The sequence below is a fragment of the Ostrea edulis genome, chromosome 4 (assembly GCF_947568905.1).
Source record: "Ostrea edulis chromosome 4, xbOstEdul1.1, whole genome shotgun sequence".
Taxonomy (NCBI): domain Eukaryota; kingdom Metazoa; phylum Mollusca; class Bivalvia; order Ostreida; family Ostreidae; genus Ostrea; species Ostrea edulis.
Genome location: NC_079167.1, coordinates 2,944,102 through 2,970,576, shown reverse-complemented (window position 1 = coordinate 2,970,576; position 26,475 = coordinate 2,944,102). Strand labels below are relative to the sequence as shown.

Genomic DNA, 26,475 nt, shown 5'->3' with positions numbered 1-26,475 from the left:
TGATGCAGGGGAAAGAGATATTCTAAAATACTTATTAATTTTGAAATCAGCTCATTTAAATTAAGTGGAATATTGATTAAAATGTTGAAAATATATTGTTTTTAAAAATCTCCCCGTCGCAACATATATGTCAGCATATAAAACTTTGATCACTTATTGTGGATCAACCCTATCCGATAGACCAAATTGCCTGTGCCAATTTTCTAGATTTAAAGCAATAAAGTTATCCCAAAGGACCTTGCATAGTCAGTCAACATCTGATAAACATTATGAGGAAAGGAGGATATTATAGAAATGGAAAGAAAATATGCTTTCTAAGTATATTAGAAGTAAATGAAAATGTTTTAAATTTGTGTTATTTTTTTTCAATGTTGCAGTCTATGCCAATTCGACAAGTCATCTTGTTTTGGCATAGACCCGTGGTCTATACCAAGTTTTAAACCAATTTCGAACACTGCATATTCGCATGTAAAACTTTAATCCCCTATTGTGACCCCATCTTAACTCTTGGGACCATGATTTTAACAAACTTGAATCGGCACTATGTTAAGAAGCCTTCATGTAAATTTCGACTTGTCTGGCCCAGTGGTTCTTGAGAAGATTTTCAATTGACCCCACCCTATTTTTTTTTTGCATTTTCGTGATTATCTCCCCTTTCAAGGCACCATGGCCCTTCAATAGAACAAAATTGAATCCTCCTTCACATAGAAATGCTTTGTGCAAAGTTTCGTTGAAATTGGCCCATTGGTTCTGGAGAACATTTAAAAAATTTGTCAGTGTATTTTCACTATTTTGCCATTATCTCTCCTTGGAGAAGGGTCTTGCCCTTCATTTGCTCAAACTTGAATCCCCTTTACCCATGGATGTTTTTTGCCAAGTTTGGTTGAAATTGGCCCTGTGGTTCTGGAGAAGAAGTTGAAAGTGTGAAAAGTTTACAGACAGACGGATGGACGGATGATGAACAACAGGTGATCAGAAAAGCTCACTTGAGCTTTCAGCTCAGGTAAGCTAGAAGTTATGTGGATAAATGTAAATTATATTTTGCTGGACTTATCACATAAATTTGAATTTGAAAAGTTACAACCTTACCTGAATGACGTTACTACAATCTGGAAGTGTCTTGTCTACCACTAACTCAATATCAGCATCACATGGGAAATGTATATGCATGTGCTGACCTTTCACTGATGACTGACTTGGAAACAGAATTCCTATAGGTTTTTCAAACATGATTTCTAAATCTACGTTTCCATTTCTCTCTGAAATGCAAAAACATGATAATGAACAAGCATTCTGTAAGTATTGCAAAGTAATATTTGTCCCATACCAGTTCTAAGTCTAGTCATTTGCATAACATTCTGCATGTGATCCCAAGTCAATATCTTACATCAAGAGTTTATGCAAAATAAAAATAAATAACAATAAAAACAAGAGGCCCATGGGCCTTAATGGTTGCCTCAGTACCATGTATCACATTTTTCAAAATTCATGGCTCATGTGCATGAAATTTTTAAAATCATCAATACACAAACATTTCTAACATATCATTAGGTAATTTGCCACAGGACCCAAAACTCCATCCTTGCTTGCTCATGTAATAATAATAGAACTTGAATCCTGGAGTCATAAAGAAGGTCCACTTAGGGTCAAATTTGGCCTTTTCAGAAGTTGGTAATTTCATGCCCTAATAATCTCTAGGGTATGTACTTTCTATATATAAAGTAGGGATGTCAACGAGTACTTAGGTATTGCTCGTTCATACCAATCATCGACTAAATTTTTCATAGTCGAGTACTCGATGAAAATAGCTTATTTAGTCATGTTCATTAATTCTAAACACTTCATGTAAAGGCAAAGTCAAACCGGTTTTGATTTGTTCACATTCAAATAAATCATTTGAATTTGGATGTCGGTCTATAAACATGCCTCTGAAATCCACTGTTTGGATATACTTTAAAAGATCCCATGATGGAATAAAGGTGAAATGTACTGATGACTTACAGTACAGGCAACACAGATCTCTTGTTTACTGTGTTCCCACGATGGGGAAAATCTAACGCGGTAATCTAGAGGTAACTCAGGTAAACCGCGTTCTCACTGCGGGATGACTATCAGCTACCTGTCCCAGTCGTGGTAACATTTATTAAAAAAATAATCGGTTTTGTACCGTAAACAAATGTGAGTTATCTCCCCCGAATTTATTATTAAATGCTTAAAAATTTGGCTAACGAGTTTTTTCTGTTTTAAAATCAAGTATTTCATTATGGATTTATTAAGGTCTTCTGTAACAACGGAAGACCTTCTACTGATTGTGCTGGTTAAGATTATTCTTATTCTTTTTTTTTCCCCCCCCTAGACGCTAACTTTGAAGATCATATTGGATTTTTCGAATAATTCAGTCTTTCCGGGGATGTATATACTTGTTTATACGTCCCTGGTCTTACGTTTGATTTGTTTTAAATTCAAAACTATAGAGCATTGAGTCAGGCATCAATTTTAAAATCTGCAATTTAATATACAGTAATTAATACTGATAAAAAGTTTCCATATGATCAAAGAATATGTCCTGGACTTGACCCATGGTCACATTGTCAAGTTCACTTTTTAGAAAATACAAACCCTGTCCCAGTGTCCTGGCCATATCAAGTAATGAAGAAACATTTAGATTTCATACTTACAACAGATTTTCATGTTAACTGAGGCTGCATTAGGACCTGACCCAAGGACATATGGTCAAGTTCAAGGTTTTTATGTCACACAGCTCCGACGGAAGACCTCTCGTTGCTTTGCAACGAACTTTGCTCTAGTTCATCACGTTTTTGTTGTTTTGTTAATTCATCTATTAAGATTACTGATTGTAAGGAAGATTATTTTAAAGTCATCAAGGATTGGGTAGTTTCAAAAAAGCATAACAAATTACATCGTGAATTTCGTGTAATGTATGACTACATTTATATTAAAGTATATATTCTCGTGCAAGGTTAACACAAAACATCATTCTTACTGAGAGAGAGAGAGAGAGAGAGAGAGAGAGCATTGAATATTTGCGTACAAATGGTACATGTGCAATGTCATGTAATTATGTCGCAGAATTTGATTAGAAATATTTCAGTTCTGAATATTTGGTTGATTCCAATATAACTTATTTTCTAAAAAGTCAATAAAAGTATGATTTTGAATGAAATTAAAATTAACATGTATTAATTTCGTTGTGTATTTGAATTAGGTTGCTATCTCAATATTCATTTTGATTATCTAATGCTAAAAAAATCCAGGTGTTTTGTAATTAGAGGTCCCCCTCGACCCCTATTTCCTTTGTACTTCAGTAAATGACACTACTTGTGTATAAAGATTAGCACCCATCCCCACCTTGGGAACTCCAGGTACACCTATGCTGAATTGGGATTTTTAGCGAATGTAGGACAGAAAGTCACAGGACAAAATGTTACAGACAAAATGACCGTGGACAAAAAATCACGATCAGAAATTTTTATTCATTTGTAAAATATGAATTAGATTTTTTTTTTTTTTTAAAAAAGAGAATTTTATTGATATCGAATAAAAATAAGCTTTGTGATCATTTGGTTTACAATACAACAAGAACACGTATATATCAGTGATTGTCAAAACAAAATCTGATGACAGAATTACATGTATGTTTGGCCTCCTTACACTCCAGATTATTGTCAAAACAAGCAGTAAGTGATTGCTATATAAACATCAACCTGCACCACCCACTTGGTTGTCAATATGGTAGCTTCTACATTTTAATTAACTCTTTACCTAAGTTTATGCCAAAAAAGTAGAATTTATATGTTGTACTAATTGAATTTTAAGACCTTAAACATTTAAAAACGTAAATCCACCAGGGGAGAGAGAGAGAGAGAGAGAGAGAGAGAGAGAGAGAGAGAGAGAGAGAGAGAGAGAGAGAGAGCATGAGTGTCTCTGCATGTTTGCAAAGCATCTCTCTTCAAAACTGTGATAGTACATGTACATGTATGCCAAAACTCTGACACACAGGTAAACAAAAAGTGGTATTATGCAAGCTCAAGATCACACTGCACAACAGATTAGTGAAACAAATAAAGTCAGTCACAGACACTGTTAAAATCCAACATTCTATTAGATTAGTCATTTACATATAACAGTGAGATGTACAATTTCCAAAGAATGAAATGATATGCAAAATGAATGTAAATTGAATATTTAGGTTTTTTCACAAGTAAATTCATTAATTTATCAAATATTGTCGTAAACTTAATATTTTGCTTAGATATAAGAAAAAGAAATGCATTATTTGTCATTGAAATATTTGCTTTCTAACAAATAAAAGGATATGTAACAAGAATGTGTCAATATTCGTACAATGATAATGAGTGGGGCGTTTCCAACCTTAATCTGACCACATTTCGGGTGATGTTCGCAGAGAAGCCATACTGCTTCAAAGGGATTTTTCCTCATAAAACCCGTGCACGAGTATTTCAAAACTCGGAATCTTGGGTAGACAGGAAGTATTACGCACCCATAGATCCACACTATTTACAACATAACAAGATGACTACGAAAATTCCAACATTAAATTTATCACTTATACGTACATCTTCCAACAAATAATCCGATATGCAACATGATTGTGTGAACAAAAACGAGAAGATTCAAGTAGAATTTAAATTTACGTTTCATTTTACAAATGACTTTCTCAATTCATCAAATACATGTATTATTCAAGACCGAGTTTTTATTAAGATCAGTGATCTTATTTTAAAATTTCAATACTCAATGAAAAGAAATATATGTATCAAACAAAGACACATGCCCCATCAATTTTAGTCTCAGTTTAATGTATTTGCTATGGTTTCGCTTTCCAACGAATAAAACATTAACGTAAATGCATTTCAATGCCCAAGTATTATTTTACAAATAGAAGTATTTGTTTTTTATATTATCATGACTTTTCGCACGATGATCAGCAAGGAAATATCCAAGTTTCAGATTGGGTTTTAGATTTATTTTAATCATTAACACATTCATTAAACACTGTAATACAAGAGACTGATTTTTCGATGCAATTATTTCTTTTATTTTCTTAATTTTGAAATTCAATTACATGAAAAGACTACTTGTCCATGCATGTGCAATTTGCATGTTTGATCTCAGCTGACTAAAAAAACTACACTGTAAACCATGATCTGACAGGAAAGACAGAACTGTCAAAGTATAGATATATTCGACATGTTATCTAGTATTTTCTAAACTCTAGTTTCAAATTAATTTCTATTGAAAAGATGTTTATGAATACCGATTAACTTTTTAAATTTCTGTTTGTCGACCACAAATTTCAGCATATGCAACCCATGATCATCACTGACAATAGGAAACCTAAATCTCTGAAGTAAATTATGTTTTACATTGTCAATTATACGGATAATGCACGTATATATTCGTTCTGAAATACTGCGAAAATCTTAATTCACAAACATGTATGTACATACGTATAACATTTAATTTGTACTTTTCAATTGATTCTATCCATTGGAAGTAACTGTCATTGGAGACAAGATACAGTATTCAGACCTGTTATCAACTGTAAAATTACAGGTACTTTACGCCGCCGCGGTATAAACATGGTCCCACAAAGCCCCGCTATGAAAAACCGCAACAGTGTAATGCGGAAAGGATTAACTTTCCATCACGGTGACACGGTAAATAAGGGATCCGCGTTGGCTGTACTGTAAGTACACTTATACCCTGTCAGACCGTTTTTTCCCCCCACTTTACTAAGACTATCGCTCGACTAAAGCCCCCAAGTACTCAACTAGGCTATCCAAGTAAAATTGACATTCCTAATAGATAGTAATCACATTTATTTTTTGTGATATGAAGTAACACAGTTGGCACGTTTTGTGAGTTCAAGTTTAAAGTTACGTCCTGGATCTCAATATCTGTGATGTTTTCTCAATTTTGTACAGAAAAAATTAGTTCTTACATGCTATTGATAAAAATATATTTTGTTGTTGGTCGAGAATTATTATCCTTGTCGTATTACAAACACTTTCACATGATTGTTATTTGTGGTACATATAACAAGCAATGTTTACAATCGACTATCTGTCAATCAATCTCATAGAAAATCACCAAAATGAAATCAAAACATCCAAATTACAATGAACACATAATTTAATAAAATGACAATTATATTTGTTATATCATATCTGTATTACGCAAAAGGTAATGTTCAACTTAATTTATCATTTGTCATGCACATATGTAATATTAGTATCAAATGTGTGTGATGTGCGAAAATGACAGATTTTATAACTTCACTATGAGCACCGAGAAGGCGATTGATGAACTGCTCTTTTTTATTTAATCAAAGTATTTCTTTTAACATACGCAGATATCATTGATTGCCTTACATGTGCACATATCAAAATATTGTCAAATTTATGTAAAATTTGAAAGCTTTGGTTAAAAAAATTGCAGTTCGGTTAAAGTTGGTAGTTTATTATTCTAATATGTGACATTTGGCACCATTTCATTGGTCAATTTAAAGAGATGATGCATCTAAATAATTTTGATAGGTAAAAGTGTGTTATCTCCTTTATTTTTCTTGATTTTACTAGGCCAAATTTTACATGCTAAGTGAACTTTGTTCTTTCACAATTTTAGTAGATGACTCAATGCTCATTATAATCATGTAAGAATATTGCCTCTTTGATGTCCAGAAGTAAAGAAAATGTTTTTGTAAGATACAGTGTATTTTCAATATATGACCAACTTAGCCCCACCCTGGGGCCTAGATCTTAAACCATGAATTTCACAATTTTAATAGAGGGCTCATTGCTTATTATAATCATGCAAACAGTTTGACTGCTTGCTGTCAAGGAGTAAAGAAGATTTTATAAGATTGCATTAATTTTGATGGTTTTGGTCCCATCCCACAGGCCCCAGGGTCCATGAAATTTACCAATTTTTGTTCCCCTTTACCAATAGATGCTATATACCAAACTGATTAGAATTGGTTCATCCATTCAAAAGAAAAAGTTAAAAATGTTCAAAATTTAAATTCTGGTTGAAACCTTCCTGCTTTAGTATGCATTTAGTTTTCCTTACAAATGTGTGGTTGTACAAAAGATTTTTGAGAATTGGTAAATTTTTGGCAGTTTTTGCCCCATCCCTGTGGTCCCATGGGTGCAGGAATCCTGAAATTTATGATTCATGTCCCCCTTGTCACAAAGATGCTTCATGTCAAATTTGAAACAAGAGTATTGCCAACAGTACACAACACGTCCATGAAAAGCTAATATGGGGTGTTTATCTTACACCATGATTTGTAGAACTTGGCTTCAGGCAGTATCAGCAATCATCAAGGTGTGACATACTTTCTTTGCATTGTAAAAACAGACAAATCATGTACTGTCTATGTAATATTTTTACTTGGCAGAAGGTGTATGTGTACCAAATTTGATGGTCTTAGCCCCAACAATTCAGTCTGTATCCTGCTACTATGACCTTTGACCTTGAGAAACAATAGGCATCCTCCACTTGCATAAGGTGTATGTTTACGAAGTTTGATGGTCCTAGCCCCAACAGTTCAGTCTGTATACTGCCTACAAGATTTTCTTATGAAGTGATACTACAACCTTGACCTTTGATCTTGAAATACAATAGGCATCTTCCTCTCAACATGATGATTAAATGTACCATGTTGTATCCTGGATCTTCTGGTTTGGTTTGCATCCTCCCTACAAGGTTTTCCTATTAAGTGATACTAAGACCTTGACCTTAAAGAAAAAAGGTTTCCTCCACTTGGCAGGAGGAGTATGTGTACAGAGTTTGACAGTCCTAGCCCCAATAGTTCAATATGGATTCTGTCTCCAAGGTTTACCTATTAAATGATACTATGACCTTGACCTTTGACCTTGAAAAATATTAAGCATCTTCCTTTCATCATGGTGATCAAATGTACTAAATTGCAATATCCTAAAGCTTATGGTTTGGTCTGTATCCTGCCTACAAAGTTTTCCTACTAAGAGATACCTTGACCTTTGACCTTGAAAAACAATAAGCATCTTTTTCTCATCATGGTGATCAAATATACAAAGTTGCAATATCCTGGAGCTTATGGTTTGGTCTGTATCCTGCCTACAAGGTTTTCCCACTAAGTAATATTGAGATTCGACCTTGAAAAACAATAGGCATCTTCTGTTCATCATGAAGATCAAATGTACTAAGTTGCAATATCCTGGAGCTTACGGTTTGGTTTGCATCCTTCCTACAAGGCTTTCCTGCTTTGTAATACTACGACCCTAATCTTTGACTTCTGACTTTGAAAAACAATACCCATCTTCCTCTCATCGTGGTGATCAAATACACCAAGCTGTGATATCCTGGAGCTTACAATTAGGTTTGTATCCTGCCAACAAGGTTTTCCTACTAAGTAATACTATGACTTTGACCTTTGACTTCTGACCTTGAAACACAATAGGCATCTTTCACTCACCATGGTGATTAAATGTACCAAGTTGTAAAATCCTGGAGCTTACGATTCGGTCTGTATCTTGCCCACAAGGTCCGGACAGACAGATGGATGACGCCCTACTATAATATGTCCCGTCTTCGACAGGTGTATAAAACATTGGAAGGGTAGTTATCAAGAAGTTAAAACTATTCAATTGGTAACAAAGGATGGACAACAACAGATGCAGATCAATAGCAATAGGTCACTCAGGTGACCTAAAGGAGTCTGGAACACAGCTATTGTGACAGACAGAAGTACTACGGACAGAGTTACAAACTAATAGTCCTCTTTGGCTGTGCCGGTAGAAGATTAATGACAGCTATGCTTTTAATGTAATCTTTAAATACATTTAACAGAAATTGATAATTGTTCTTATGATAAAAACTCTTAGAATAATGAAATTCACTTAACCTGGCAATTTAATTCAAAGATAATGTTCTAGTATACTTTAAAGTAAATTTCAAAGTGTACAATGTACAATACTTGGAATCTTTACATTAAAAATATATTAAAACAAACTAAAACAAGTCAGCAATAGCAAAAGAAATTAAATGATGGATAATAAAAACATATACACACTCTGAAAATTGACTTCCTTAGCATCTTCATTCCTGACAGAAATGGTTTCCCAGAAATCTCCGTCCCTCTGCAATGAAATTCATCATTAAGAGCTTTTTGATAGTATCTGAAATATGTATTTTTCTCCCTGTTCAAACAATCTGCATTTACAGTGTAAACTACATACTTGATCAACATTTGGTTTCCAAAAATGTCTTTACTGATAATATCTAGACTATATCTTAAACATAATGTTAATGATACATGTAGTATTTAAACTTTGGTGCTAAATCAATTAAGGTTCATGGGGTTCACCAAAACTCTTACATGTGATATTAGAAAGTTAAAGTTGTATGGTCCGAATTTCTGTTAATTTTTTTCCACCTTGTAAAAACGCTGTTAAATCATCGCACATACATATTTATAAGGCTATGTAACATGACATATATTATTTCACCTACATGTATTTTAACCTAAATTATTTTATTTTAAATTGGTGTTTACAAACAATCGTCATTTGGCCATAAAATTCTTATGCACAAATCAAGTGACAGTCACATTTCCAGTTCAGACTTTCAAATTAAGGCAAGATCATCGGTGGTCTTTTCTGTGTTTTAAAAGCCGTGTATTTTGTTACAACAGTACCATGCTTTAAGTTTAAGAGTAATAAAAAAATAAAATACATCTTAGCAATTTGTTGTTTTACGCTCTTTCAACCAGTTATGCCCAAGTTTTATACATCATGTTGGGATTCCCCTGACGTGTGTGGGACTATCTAGTTTTTCAAAAGTAGGTGGGAGGGGGGAGGGGGGTAAGGAGTAACAGGAATCTGGGATTAGTTTAAAACTGCACCTGTGTTTTGTTTTCATTATAAACAATCAAACAATAAATAAAATTTATGATTTGCTTTGACTTGACAATGAGGCAATAATTTTGCCAAGGAAACATGGTTATTTATTAAACTTTGTGCTTTGCGACTGGATATTGTGACGATAGTGCTCCCTGTAGTTAGTGACTGTGAAACTTTGTTATTTATGACAAATTTGTTTTGTAAATTTATTTTCGCATGAAAAAAAAAACAAATGAATACATAAAAAAATCTTTTTATTTATACAAGATAAAGTTCTGTGTTGTCGAAATCAAGTTAATCACCTAAAATTAATATGAAGGGAAACGTGTCAAAACTATCCCAAGATGTTGGGAATATGAAATCTGGCTACAATAAAATATTAACCATAATGGTCGGACATTTAATTTCTGGATTGACTCGACCTTCAATTTCTTGAACTCTTGAAGTTTCATCAAGGTCCTTTGATTGTATATTGTTTAACGTCTCACTCGAGAATTTTTCACTCATATGGAGACATCACCATTGCCGGTGAAGGGCTACAAAATTTAGGTCTAAGCTCAGCGCATATGGCTTTTGAGGAATCCTTATCGTGCCACACCTGCTGTGACATGGGGCCTCAGTTTTTGCGCCCCCATTTAGTGGACTTTTATGACAAGCAAGGGGTACTGAGGGCCTATTCTCACCCGGATCCCCACAGGACCCTTGAACTTAGTTACCTTGCACTTTGAGTTATCTCGAGTCACCTGTATTATGATGTTAAAACAAATACTGTGATGTCCCATCATCATCTTGCCTAGGCCATGATCAATATTCCATTCCATTATGCATTAGGCCTTCTCATTACACACTGTATTTTGCAGGGGATCATGGGACTAGAATGATATTGAGTTAATCCACATAAGATAATAATCTCAGGTCAATGAGATGTGACTTTGCAAGATTGAACAGTCCAGCCGAAAGGATTATGGGAGTTTTTACTAAGTGTTGAAAATTTATTGGATGAATGTGTTAACTCAGATTTCCTGTCCTGCTCTTGCTCTTATGTATGTACTTAATGTCAATATCAAATACTCAAGCTTGCTTCAAAGTTAAAATAAACAACATAGAACTTTGTGCACTCTCACAACAATAACTTAATTTCTTCCTCCTCTGGGAAAAAAAGTATGTATGTCCATGGCGGTTATACAAGCCTGCATGCAAGTCAATGTTTACGAAAATAAAATTTATGATAGACATATCGCAATAATTCCTTGTTTGGAATAAATTATAGCACATAAAAAAATGTGTAAACTGTGTGGCCTTGCTGAGAAAGATTGCGTGGCCTTAGCCCTTGACGAATTTTTCCAAAGTGATGCTAATCTATAATTTGAAATGCCAAAGTAGGAAATCTTATAAGTGTTGATTGGATAATTAAATTGTTATGATTTGAATTAAGATAATTAATAAATAGGATTGGTTGAAAGGGGGTCCCCCAGGGGGTGCAATCAATTGCCCCTATAGGGGGGTGTCAAAGACAGATCGAAATAGTAACATCTGATACTAAATATATTACAACATTTGATAGGATGATGAATGCTACTGAAAAGCAAATAGGGCAGAGAAGTGTAAATTAATAGCACTAAAGATGTTATTTGAGTGTTTTACACATCAACACTACATAGTAAGTTAAACCCTGCCCTAGAGTCAGAACCCCTACCCTGGGGATCATGAAATTTACAATTTTGATAGAGGCCTTCCTACTTTACATCCCTATGCATTTAGTTTTTCTTAAACATGTGTGGTTCTAGAGAAGATTTTTGAAAATTAGTCAAACTTGGGCAGTTTTTGCCCCACTCCTAGAGCCCTTGGGGTGCAGGAATCCTGAAATTTTCAATTTATGTCCCCCTTGTTCCAAAGATGCTTCATAGCAAATTTGAAAAGAATTGAAAAGATAGTTATCAAGAAGAAGTTAAAAATTTCTATTGTTGACACATTTAATAACTGACCATTTTGGCCCCACCCTGATACCAAAACCCCTACCCCTGGGATCATCAAATTTACAATTTTAGTATAGGACTACTTGCTCTTTCTAAATATCCATTTAGTTTCAATTTAGTATCAATAGCACTAAAGGAGATGTCATTTAAGTGTTCTACACATAAACACTACATACTAAGTTTGGCCCCACCCTGGGGATCATGAAATTTACAATTTTGGTAGAGGCCTTCCTGCTCTACATCACTATGTATTTAGTTTTTCTTACTTGTGTGTGGTTCTTGAGAAGATTTTTGACAATTGGCCAATTTTGGGCATTTTTGCCCCACCTCTAGGGCCCCAGGGGTGCAGGAGTCCTGAAATTTACAATTTATGTCCCCCTTGTCCCAAAGATGCTTCATATCAAATATGAAAAGAATTGGACTGGTAGTTATCAAGAAGTTAAAAATGTTCAATTATTTTAAACACATGACGACGGACGACAACCAATACGCCAGTTTCGAGATAAGAGCTCTCCTGTGTAGGAGGTACATTTAGTAGAATTTTGATGGCCTAAGTGGGACAGAGTGAACCTTCTGTCAGTGAGGAAGACGATAAAATGTATTAAAAGTGGCTTCTTTTTAAATATGTAAATATTGGAAACACAAAATATTAGAAAGAAATGTTTTACAAAAGCAGAAACATAAAAACAATGTCATATTTGAAAGTAATATCCAGGATATGATACCTACGACCAATAAAATTACGTGATATAATAAGAATTCCATGTATCTAATTACTCCCTGAATACTTATCACTTACTTAGTTTGTGTATCAGTTGAATTTGGGTGATGAAACAGCGTATGAGAGACTTAATGAATACATTCACTTATGAAGTGATGAATATTCGTCCCACTCCCGCATGTAAACAAGTTGTTTTGCGCCTTACTATGTACGAGAGTTCTTCAAAGGGAAATAACTCGAGCATATCTCAAAACCGGCATATTGCAATAGGTCACCAGAGTTTACTCAGGTGACCTAAAAATAAATAAAATGCTTTCTTTGGTACCAATACCACATTTCAATATTGAAAACCCTACAGATTGCTATCAAAATTTCCATGTGTTTTGTCAAGGATATTCACTGACCGAATGTATTTTTAAAAACATATGCTTAACAGCCTTTCCAAGGGTATAGCCACTTCTAAAAATCATCACTAAAATGTACAGTTATTATTCTGAGGCACTGACTTTATATATATATATACAGTATATACTCGCATATAAGTTGACCCCCCTGTAAGTCAGGGACCTGTTTTTCAGAGAAATATTTAGGAATTTCACATTGACTTTCTTATAAATCAGATTGAATGTTTGATCAGATTGCCGATTAACTCAATACCTTTTATCTAGCAAGAGTTGTTCCTCTTGATGCATATATTTTCTCAACATTGGATCTTGATCTTTATTACTGATAAATCCATGTTAATTTTTGGCATGGTGATTGGACCTATAATTTTACCACATAAAATTAAACATCTGCATGAAATAGAAATTTAGTTACAAGATGCTCACTATTTACCTATTAATGACTGTTTAGGTCACCAGGGTACTATGCTATCATGGTGTTGCTTTGGAAAGCAATAGTGCACTATATTCAGCTTTCCAAAGCAACACCGTGAGAGCATAGTACCCACCTAAACAGTCATTAATGGTGGCCGGGTTTAGTGTATTACATGATAAATCCAGGCACTATCATTTCTATATAATAAAACTTGTATCCAGGATTTTGTTTTCTTTCTGCAATTAATGTAAAATCTATTTTCATGGCAAATTTTATTATGCAATTTTTCTTGTCAAATCATTAAATATTCAATGATATACAAAATAAATACATTTTTTGTATTTTAATTTATTTCTAACATTTATAATTGATAACATAACTGTAACAATGTGTTTTAGACAGACCTCACTGTTTCATGAACATGATGAATACTGTAGATTCTTTATTTAACGCGAGTACTTATTATCGTGAAATGACTCATGGGACGTCAAATCACGAGAAAATAAATTCATGAGTGCTCTGTTGATCAAGTGTTTTTGCATGTATTTTAGCAATATAAAATTAAAAGCGAGAAATATTTTTTCGTGAGTGATGTTTCTGGCGAAATTACGAGATAACAAATTCCTTGCGAATATTTAAGAATTTACAGTACTAGTACATGTAGTTTATTTGTTGTAAATTAACAACAACAGAGAACGAACTTTACTAGAGTTGAAGTTTGATGTACATGGGCTATTTAATTCAGTACAATTAATATTGACATTATTCACATAAGTAGGTGTATTTTGATTATATGTAGACTACTTATTTGATTTTGATTAATATTTTTTACATTTTCTAAAATTCTTAAAGCCAATTTTGTTGCTTCTAATGTTATTTTATTTTCAATGAAAGGTGAAGGTAACGAACAGTGATCAATCTCATAAAGTTCTCCGAAAAGGAATGCACTTGGTTAAGGCTATCCGAGAATATATAAATGTACCTCTGTGCACTTCGCACCACATGACACCACAATAAAAAGTATGTCACATTAATGTACAGGTTCTTATAGTTGTATCGCGGGGAAAGTTTATCGTCCCGGCACTCGGCATAATAGTGGCCGGGCACTATCACTTATAGAATAGACGACGTTATCCAATGAAATTCCTAGGATTTAACATTTGATGCACTAATTTATAATAGCGGATGCTCACTGTCTAAGCCATCCCTCCATTAAAGCATGGTCAAATAATTAAATAATCAATTAACAAGCATTCTGAGAGTATATATATTGCTTAGAAATACATATGTCACAGTTGCAATTTATCTGCAATATATTTATGCGCTGTAATTATGTCGGTATTCCTATTGGTGCGCATAGCCAATTGAATACAAAGTAGTTTTTCAAGTATGCGAGTCAGTGTGAACGTTTTGTATTGTACAGGTGGTAATTATTTCTATTTTTAGTTCAACTTTACTTTTTACTGACCAGTGGTCTGGGTTCATAATACTGCGGACCAATGGATTTTACCAAATACTAATTAATTATGCATGTCTTACTAGCCCGTGCACTATATAAATTTAGAAACCCCGCCAAAATCCCCATTTTAAGCTTTGTACCATTACGGTGATAATGGACAGTCCTGGGTAGCTCATATCAATTCACTCGATGTAACGTTAATATTTTTCACTTATAATATTGGATGCCTGGTAAGATTTACATCTATCTTGTAATGCATTTACTTTTTTGTGTTGTTCGAAACAAAACAGTGACCCTGCAACACATAGTTCCCTACCAGTCACAAAAATTATAGGACTGCAACAATATTCAAAGTTCATAAAGTAGGTTATGTTCAAGAGAAATATTGGGGAATCAGGATAGGAATGGTTGGAAATCAACTACTATCTGTAACATGTTATGGCAAAGCAATGTACCAAATATGAAATGAATATCTGTAAGCACAACAAAGAAAAAATCCAGAATCTGATAATCCACACTATTTTTCTAAGTCCAAGTTCAAGTCTAAGTCTAAGTCCATAATTTAGTGAACAAGAGCAACGCCAACGTGGCATAATACGCCCATAGATTTTGCTCAAGGAAAACATATTTTAGTGGGATTCATATTTTAGTGAAGTTAGCACTGTCCTCTGTGAGCTAATTCATTATTATGCTTGTAGAAATGGATATCAATATATAAAGAGGGATAGCCTTAGAATGCGCTACTTCATAAATATGCTAACGGTTCGGTTTGTATCCTGCCCACAAGGTTTTCCTAATAAGTGATACTACGACCTTGATCTTTGACCTTGAAAAACAATAGGGACCTTCCTCTCATCATGATGATCAAATATACCAAGTTATAATATCCTGGAGCTTACGGTTCGGTTTGTATCCTGCCCACAAGGTTTTCCTAATAAGTGATACTACAACCTTGACCTTTGACCTTGAAAAACAATAGGCATCTTCCTCTCACCATGGTGATCAAATATACCAAGTTATAATATCCTGGAGCTTACGGTTCGGTTTGTATCCTGCCCACAAGGTTTTCCTAAAAAGTGATACTATGACCTTGACCTTTGACCTTGAAAAACAATAGGCATCTTCCTCTCATCATGGTGATCAAATATACCAAGTTATAATATCCTGGAGCTTACGGTTCGGTTTGTATCCTGTCCACAAGGTTTTCCTAATAAGTGATACTACGGCCTTGACCTTTGACCTCTGACCTTGAAAAACAATAGGCACCTTCCTTTCATCATGGTGATCAAATATACCAAGTTATAATATCCTGGAGCTTACGGTTCGGTTTGTATCCTGCCCACAAGGTTTTCGTAATAAGTGATACTACAACCTTGACCTTTGACCTCTGACTTTGAAACATGATAGGCACCTTCCTCTCATCATGATGATCAAATATACCATGTTATAATATCCTGGAGCTTATGGTTTGGTTTGTATCCTGCCCACAAGGTTTTCCTAAAAAGTGATGCTACGACCTTGACCTTTGACCTTGAAAAACAATAGGCATCTTCCTCTCATCATGGTGATCAAATATACCAAGTTATAATATCCTGGAGCTTACGGTTCGGTTTGTATCCTGCCCACAAGGTTTTCCTAATAAGTGATACTACGACCTTGACCTTTGACTTCTGACCTTGAAAAACAATAGGCATCTTCCTCTCATCATGGTGATCAAATGTACCAAGTTGTAAAGTCCTAGGGCTTATGGTTCAGTCTGTATCCTGCCCACAAGGTTCGGACAGACGGACAGACAGACGGACAGACGGACAGACAGACGGACGGACAGAGCCATACCATAATACGTCCCGTCTTCGACGGGCGTATAAAAATCAACAGACTGATACAAAATTCAAACATGATCTGTAGCTTGTTATGGCAGATCAATGTACCAAATATCAAATGAATATCTGAAAGCGCAACAAAAAATAAAGACCAGAGACTGTTAATTCATGCTATTTTTCTAAGTCCAAGGGCAATAACTTAGTGAAAAATCAATGGACCAAAACCAAATTCAAACTTAATCTGTAACTTAATATGGCAAAGCAATGTACCAAATATCAAATGAATATCTGCAAGCACAACAAAATAAAGTCCAGAATCTGGGACCGGTAATTCATGCTATTTTTCTTGAAGTCCAAGGGCAATAACTTAGTGAAAAATCAATGGACCAAAACAAAATTCAAACTTGATCTGTAACTGTTATGGCAAAGCAATATACAAATATCAAATGAATATCTGTAAGCACAACAAGAGGCCCATGGGCCACATCACTCACCTGAGTCACCTTGGCCAATATTTAAAGATTTCCCCTATGTATTCACATGTAAAACTTTTGACACCTATTGTGGTCCCATCCTACCCTTGGATGTCATGATTTGAACAAACTTAAATCTGCACTATGTCAGGAAGCTTTATGTAAATCTCAGCTCTTCTGGCTCAGTGGTTCTTGAGAAGATTTTTTAAAGATTTTCTTTATTTATTCCCATGTAAAACTTTGATCCCCTATTATAGCCCCAACCTATCCCCGGAGGCCATGATTTGAACAATCTTAAATCTGCACTATGTCAGGAAGCTTTTCTATAAATCTCAGCTCTTCTGGCTTAGTGATTCTTGAGAAGAAGATTTTTAAAGATTTTCCCTATATATTTCTATGTAAAACTTTGATCCCCTATTGTAGCCCCATCCTACCCCCAGGGGCCATGATTTGAACAAACTTGAATCAGCACTATGTCAGGAAGCTTTTATGTAAATGTCAGCTCCTCTAACCCAGTGGTTCTTAAGAAGAAGATTTTTAAATGACCCTACCCTAATTTTACATTTTTGTGATTATCTCCCTTTGAAGGGGACATGGCCCTTCGTTTGAACAAACTTGAAAGCCCTTCACCCAAGGATGCTTTTGGTCAAGTTTGATTGAAATTGACCCCGTGGTTCTGGAGAAGAAGATGGAAATGTGAAAAGTTTAGAAACGACACCGACAGACAACGGACAAATTTTGATCAGAAAAGCAGCCTTTGGCTCAGGTGAGCTAAAAAAGCTGGTCCTAACATTAATTTTTCTATGTTAAAGGGGCACAACTCCATAAATGAAAGAAAGCAGAGGTGAGCAAGCTCACATACTCCACGCTCCGACATTCCATGACAATGCCTCGCATAATGAATGGTAATGCTATGTAGGACAGACAGGCTAAAAATTCTAAGTTCAATAGTGGCATAACTCCAAGAAAAATTATTGAATCAGAATTTCTTGGGAATATGCACATCTACACAGTGTGTCCTTATTAACTACAAAGTTTCACAAAATTCTGTTGAGCAGTTTGATCGTCTCAGGGGAGTTGTGCTGACGAGAACAGGACAGATAGGCTCAAAATTGTAAGTTGAAAAAGGGCATAACTCTCAGAAAAAATTATTGAATCAGAATTTCTTATGAAAATGCACATCTAAACAGTGTGTCCTATTAACTACAAAGTTTCACGAAATTCTGTTGAGCTGTCTCAGAGGAGTTGCACTGACAAGAACAGGACAGATGGGCTCGAATGTCTAAGTTCGAAAGGGGCATAACTCCTAGAAAAGTTATTGAATCAGAATTTCTTGGGAATATGCACATCTAAACAGTGTGTCCTTATTAACTAAAAAGTTTCACAAAATTCTGATGAGCGGTCTCAGAGGAGTTGTGTTGACAACAAAGGGACTGACAGTCGGATTGACACACTGATGGAAAGGTCAAAGACATTATACCCTCCGCAACTTCGTTGCATGGGGTATAATTAAAGTGGTAAGTACTCAAGATTATCATTTTGCTATTCAAACGATTGACTCATGGTAATTTGTTACTGGCTAAATTGACATTAACGCATTAAATCACCATTAAATGTCACAATTCGCAAATTGTACGTGTGTGGCAAGAAAAAGATTCCGGTTGTAGTATGCCCGTACAAGTTGGACATTGACTTCAGAGTCCAAATTTCACTCCCAAAAAAACTGACTTATATGTGAGTATATACAGTAAACAATGGAAATATGTTTCTTTTATATGAATATAAGAAAATATATTGTATTTGACTGTTTTCAATAAATTTTCATCTACTGCATGATACTGTTAGTTTCAAAGTGATGAAAATTTACATATAGTAGTCCAAATTTTGAATTATAGCCTATCATATATGGAAAATTGTGACTTTTAAAACCTAGAGATTTTTGAAACATTTTAAAGTTTCATCTTTTTACACTATAGCACTCATTAGACATGACAAGAGCATGGGCCACATCATTTACCTGATTCACTTGGCCCTGCTGTTGTGATTTTCAAAAGATTTCTTTTATCAAATTTTATTCCCACGAAAAATTTTGACCCCATTCTGTGGTACCAACCTAGCCCCAAAGGATTACAACATTCCCATAACACAGAGATGCCTCAACACCAATATGACTAACATGATCTTGCTGTTCTGGATAAGACAAAGGTCACAATGTCACAGATCATGAAATGATATAAAAGACCTTGCCATAAGAAACCTATATACAAAACATAAAAGCTGTATTTTAAATAGTTCAGGAGATATTGAATACGTCAGATTTTTATTAATAGTAAGTCAAACTTGCAGGTTAAAGTCACTAGGTCAAACACCAAAGTAAAACAAGAGACGTTTGTAAAACACATATGCCCCCCATGGTGCAAAATTGAAAAGGGTTATTATACACACGCATCATTTAATTGATAGTACATGTAGTATCATTGAGCAGACAAGACGAAAGATTTTAGTGAAAATCCAGTGTTTGGGTTCAGTAAATTCATCATCCCTTGTACGTACATGTAAAGTATATAATTTCAGCGGAAACAAGTTAGCATTTGGTATAGGGAGAGTATTAGCTTGGTCTACAGCTGACATAGTATAATTATCAATAATCCGTGTCCATTGTTAAATCTAATTGTTTGATTTCCCCCAAGCTACATTTACTTCAAACGTTAAGGTACTCGTCATCAGGGTACTTGTCACTTTGAAATCACCGCTTAATTTAAAAAGAAGCCGTACAGCAAAGCTGTTATAAAATTTCTAAAATGGGAATTTTATGATTTTTCAACAGGAATTAGTTGCGAAACACATTTAAAGATAATTACATGTATCAGAATATTCATGCTTCACATTTACACTTATGTAGTATACATACTGTATCAATAAAACACACACACCTTCCAAAAAAAAAAAATCCCAAAATTTTCTCAGTATCGGAGACATTTAATCAATTACCTGAATATCAGTAAATATAATTTTCCTAGCAAATTGAATTATGAAAAATTTAATTTTTTTTTAAATGCACTATTTAAATCTGTGTATAATTCTATTAGAATTTACCATTCATGTTAAAGTATGAAATAAAAAGACGTATCTTTATAAGGTTTAAAAATGTAAATTTTTGTACAATTACACACACACACACACAAAATGAAAATAAAATGTGATAATATATCTATATCATATTGGGAGCGAGTTGTCTCAAGAGAAGGGGCGACTTGTCCTAAGAGAGGGTGAGTTGTCCTGAGAGGGGGCGAGTTGTCTTGAGGGCGAGTTGTCTTGGGGGCGAGTTGTCCAGCATTCGGATACAGCATATAATTGACAGATGACCAAAAACAGGTACGAGTACAAACTCAGCGCTAAGCAATTGCTCAAAATGTTTCCCAAATTCAATCAAAGACAATTGGCAAACATTGTTACTGGTGACGAAACATGGGTTCACTATTTCGAACTAGTAAGAAAAATTGGAAACAAAATATGACTAACTAAACACAGTAGAAGGCCTGAAGTTGCCAAAAGAACCATAAGCACAAAGGTTAAATTCTTTATTGCATATTCTTTTCATGTGATGGTATAGCCAAACAAATTCCGGTGCCGAAGGGCAAAAGTGTTACAGGTCAGTATTACCGAGATGGTATACTAAAAAAGCTAAAGAAATATTATCATAAACGACGCCCTGTGTCAGGATTTAGGCATGTTCATCTACTTCATGATAATGCTCCATCACATACATCTGAGCTTGTGAAGCAATTTTTGAAGTCAGAGAAGGTTACGGTCTTGCCACACCCACCATACCCCCATGCCACTTTTTCCTTTTTGGAAAACTTATGTAATGTTCATTTCACTATTTGAGTCGAATGCTATTGAGATATCGTACAATACACATTACATATCGAACAGCCCTTGTACCACACAAAATTTTAATTTTGTTGTAGGGGATTCGAAATGTGTATCCGTCATTTGTACCCAAAAGCAGTGGCATAAAATAGATACCATCAAGGTATGCAACATGATCATTTCACATCTTACAGTAATCTTGTCTAAATTTAGGAATGTCCAAACAACTAAATCAGAACGTAAAAGTGTAGACACAGTTTAGGCTTACCGATGTAGAGGGCTTTATTATAAGCATTTTTTCTCTCAAGCATTCTAACCAACTTGTTTGTAATATTGCATTTAATATATATGGGTTTTTTTTTTGGTTTTTTTTTCAATTTTGTTGTTTGCTTTCAAACAATCAGTCCCAAAGGTCACAGAGGACATGAATACGGTCTACAATTTTCACTAAAATGTCATTGTTTTCGTTCAATGTGATATTATTCACTACACGTAAATAACATTTCTTACATTATTTGACATGGTATGAGAAATTACCTTAATTGGGAGATGATGGTCACAAACACTGCAGAAAAATTTGCTTTACTCACTAATGCGTGTTATGCATTTTTTTCTGCACTGTTTGAGATATTCATCTCTCATTTAACAAACCACAAAGAGAGCATGACTTTAATATATTTCACCAGTAGATGTCATGCTTATCACAATTTCAGAATCTGAAACACTATGCAGATATAATTCATTTTAAATATTTCCTAAAAGTTGAAAGAGTAGGTGGAGAAATTTGCAAAAAACTTTTTTTTAAAAGTCCAAACACAACCCAGGCGATTTTCTATTTTGCTTGCCTTTTCACTGTGACATCACAATGTGTACCCAGCAATGACATCGTAGCCTATTATACTATGTTAAAAAGTGTAGTAGGGTACGACACTATCGCTAAACATGTACCCAGCTAGAAAACCAAAGACAGCTACTAATATGATGAGGAGCCTCAGATGTGATACCATATAATGGGTATTTTCTGCGGGTGGAAATTTTTGCAATCCGATACCTAACAGGTATCAAATTATATTCTGTGTATTCAATTTCTGCAGTTGCATTATACCTATCTATACCTATACATATCAAAATATATTTTTTAGTGATTGTAATTTTTCAGTGTTCGAAATTAACTATAGACCGATAGAATTAGCATAGACCAAATTGTCTATGCCGATTTTCTAGGTTTAAACTGGGACTGGTTCACGTTTTTCGAAAGAAATGTTTTTCATTTTTTGTGTTAGAAATTAAAAATATAGCTCATTTAATGTTGACAACCAAATTTGGACTGTCTGATTGCAAAGATAAGAGCAATATTTTAGCTAAAATTGATTCTGTGTTATGTAAACAAAGACTCGAGTCTTTTTAGGTAAACAAACCAACCAGTGAAATGTTTAATTCTATAATTTAAAATATCTTCATTTTGTACAATGCACAAATTTTAACTTTTAAATGACACATTTTACCTATTAAAAGTATACATGCGATGTGATATATGTAATAAACTTGGACCAATATCCATTTATTTTGAAAACCCCGTAAACAATAACACACCTCAATCTTTGTTTTCAAAACAAATAAACTCTTTATAATGAGCTTCCATCATGATAAATAACCTTATTTTTTTTTTTTGTGAAACCTTCTAAACATATTAGACTGCAGATTTTGATCATTTAAAGTGAAAAATAATGTTTTTGGAGGAAAATCGTGAATCAGTCCCTATAAAGCAATATATGAAGTTATCCCAAAAGTCAACGTCTGATAAATGATACGAGGAGAGGAGGACATTGTTATGGAAATGGAAAGCTTTCTAAGTACATAGATTCTTAGTACTAACAATGTTTTAACTTTGTGTTTTGTTTTTTTCAATGTTGCGGTCTATGTCAATTAAATGAGGTCTATTTCATCTTCTTCTGGCATAGACCCATGGTCTATACCAAGTTTTAAACCAATTTCAAACACTGATTTTGGTGTATTTTTATTTTATCTGCAATTTCCGCAAAATGTGGACAACTGCAGAAAATACCCATTATACGGTATTCCAATCACATGATTAGTATCCTGTCTATCCTTCACTAGAGCGATGTAATTTCAAATTTCAGCACATACCGGTATTCATTTATGGATGTGAAATATTGAACCATACCTCTGAATCATTGATCTGCTCACAAAATAAGGTAATTCTTTTTGTCTCTGTATTAAAATCTACCCAAAAGTATTCATATTCATCATCATCTGGCTTGACAAGCTGAAATACACATCAATGAATCTCTTGTATAGCCTATCTATTTTGATTACTTACTTTATTTTTCTGCTACATACAAAATAGTATCTGTTATATTTGGACAGGCTAACATCTAGTACCTCTTTATCTCCTAATACAGCTTCAGCACATGGAATAGAATACACTCTGCAATGCATTGTACAAACAAATTACTTCATTTATAAAAGATTAATAAAATCAATCACCTGAGAAATTTCATTTTCCATATAAGACATTAAATTCCTATTGCCCTACCTTTGCCTCAAAGGGCATAGGGTGAACAAAAATGAATACTGTTATACACTACAATAGGACTCCTGCATATCAGTTTGACATTGTTTCTTTGTGGTTCTTATGCATTAACCCATATATTAGTATGTAAAATTGCATAATCCCTACTATGGCCCAGCTCTGAATGCAGGGGCCATGCTGTACACAAATTTGAACCTACACCACATAAAAATACTTTGATATTAATTTGACAACCTGAGCCTTTAAGTGGATCTTGAGAAGAAGATTTAAAACAAAGAAGAAAACTTTTCTTTATGTTCATTTGCAAAAATTTATATTCCTCTTGTGAATTTGACATATTGTACTTTGTGGTTCTTAAGTGGGAATGCTAGATCAGAGAAATTTGATATGGATGAAAAGTGGGGGGTATGTACAACAATATTCTGAAATTGAAAACTTTCAAATTTACTTTATTTTATAGTGAAAAAATGCAGTTTTAGTAGTACTTCTAAAGCAATCTGGAAAAAATCTAAAACTCCTGCTGGACTTGAGCTCACAATCAACATGCTAACCTATTGAGCTACTCAGCTATGCAATGATATTTGAAATGAATAGATAACAAGAAATGTTTGTAAAACATGTATGCCCTCTATGGTGCAAAATTGAAAAGGGTTATACACATGCATCATTTAATTGATAGTACATGTAGTGCCAAACCATTTCAATTTCAAAATATTGAGCAGACAATATCTTCCTATGTCCAGAGTGGATTGACGATGGGACCTAAAAATCAATAGGTGTTACCTACTCCTTATGCTGTACCAGGATACAAAGTTTGGTGTCGATCAAGCAAATGATTCTTAAAATATAGGAGACAATATATTACTATGTCCAGTTTGACCCTTGACCATGTGACCTCAAAATCAATAGGGGTCATCTTCTCCTGAAGATGTACCAGTGCACCTCAAGTAAAGGGTTCTCTAAACATTGAGTGGTCATTATATTCCTATGTCCAGTTTGACCTCAAAATCAATAGGAGTCATCTACTCCTTGGGATGTATCAGTGTACAAAGTTTAATGTCTGTCAAGCAAAGGGTTCTCAAGATATTGAGAAGACAGTGTCTTCCTATATCCAGAGTGGATTGACCTTTGACCTGAAAATCGATAGGGGTCCTCTTCTACTCATAACCAAACCACATATGAAACATCATTACAATCAAGTGAATGGTTCTCAAGGTATTGAGCGGACAACATGTGGTCTACAGACCGACCGACAGGTGCAAAGCAATATGCCCCTCTTCTTTGAAGGGGGACATAAATATTGCTGAAATTTATATTTTCATTCATGTTTAAAAAGGAAGTCAGCCATTATGACGATGTAGAGTACCTCCTTAAAAAAGGACTTTTAAACAAATTTCTTACATAATTCATTACATATTGATACCCCATTTTTGAAGAATTTATCAACATGAACTAAAACTCTGGACATTAGCCGGACTTATGGACATTTATTTAACATTAATTTTCAAATAAAGAGGCAAGACCTCTGCAAGAGAGGTGTAAATGGATAAAAACTGCAACATGATCTAAAGTGACCCTTAAAGAAGCGGCATAGCAAATTTCAGCTTGATTTGTGACACAGAAATGAATATAAGAAATAGAAAACCCAGAATGAATGGACGGACGGATGGACGAACGGAGAGACATCAATGTACCCTAATACATCCCATCTAAAGACAGGCGTATGAAAATTGAAAAACTTCCTAAACAAAAGGCTCATGTGCCACATCGTTCACCTGAGCAGCAGTTCCTAGCAATAAACAGTATCATTATCCAAGCAGCTTGGTTCAGAAAAAACTTTCCAAAGGTAACAACTAAAAATTCATTCATTATCAAACTTAATTATTAAAGTTGACTACAAATTCATTAAATATCATATGCCCTTGTAGACGGGTATGCATACATGCCAACTTTCCCGATTTGTGCGGGATTCTCCCGATTTGAAGCAGTTGAAAAGGCAAATCCCGATATCCCAATCAGGATTGGAAAAATACCCCGAAATCCCGATTTTCTAAAAATATATCCCATTTTACGACAACAAACCCCCATTTCCAACCGGAATTTGAAATCCCGCATCATTTCTGAACTGGCCAATCAGAAATCAGGACAATAGTCAGCCATTGCTGTTTACCTTGTGTCGCACGGTATCGGGGTGGTGTAATTTACCTGGTCTGCCTGTGTCGGGGTGCTTATTGGACAGTGCGAAGCATGTTTTGATAGTAATTAATCGGGAAGATGGATTTCAATTTGACATATCCTTTACACAAACGTGAATGACAATGATGATAGTGTCACCACCAAACAATCGGACGTTCCCGATTTTTGCCTCTCGCTGACAGCATCCAAAATATGCAATAAGGTACGTCAAATATATTTTTTTCCTACTATAATAATGTAGGCTATCCGAATCTATCTCTCTATAGTGATGTATTATATAGTGTAGTATTCAATAGACTTTGTGATGTGTAATTCGCACAAGTTTGTACTGAATTTTATATTAGCAAGTAGCCTTAATTTACAAGTAAAAATGTATATTTTGATGTGGTTTTTTTTCCTGGTAATTATTTCAGATGTCATGGGTGCAAAGGTTTTGTTCGCAAACTTCATAGCAGGGCAGATCACTCCTTTTCTGGTTGCAATGCAGATTGTTCCACCAGACTCTGCAAGCCCATGTTTACAGACAAGCAAGATCGCCTTTGTAGTCGCGTGCCTAAATGCATGTGCTTTAATTAAAATTTTAATATATAGACCAGTCAATATTCATATTATGTAAAAGGATGCAACTTTAAGTAATATTTGATAATATGTA

General features: G+C 34.5%; 1 protein-coding gene across 1 annotated transcript in view; it reads right to left on the bottom strand.

The window, feature by feature from the left end:
• LOC125668826 (synaptonemal complex protein 2-like) overlaps positions 1 to 26,475 on the bottom strand; it is a 104,524-nt gene that overhangs the window by 66,344 nt on the left and 11,705 nt on the right. Inside the window, exons 10-13 of the mRNA XM_056164389.1 lie at positions 23,477 to 23,522; positions 23,259 to 23,360; positions 9,101 to 9,167; positions 1,090 to 1,259 (exon numbers count right to left, since the gene is read on the bottom strand). Of these exons, the coding sequence (XP_056020364.1) occupies positions 1,090 to 1,259; positions 9,101 to 9,167; positions 23,259 to 23,360; positions 23,477 to 23,522 (385 nt within the window). The remainder of the gene's footprint in view (positions 1 to 1,089; positions 1,260 to 9,100; positions 9,168 to 23,258; positions 23,361 to 23,476; positions 23,523 to 26,475) is intronic.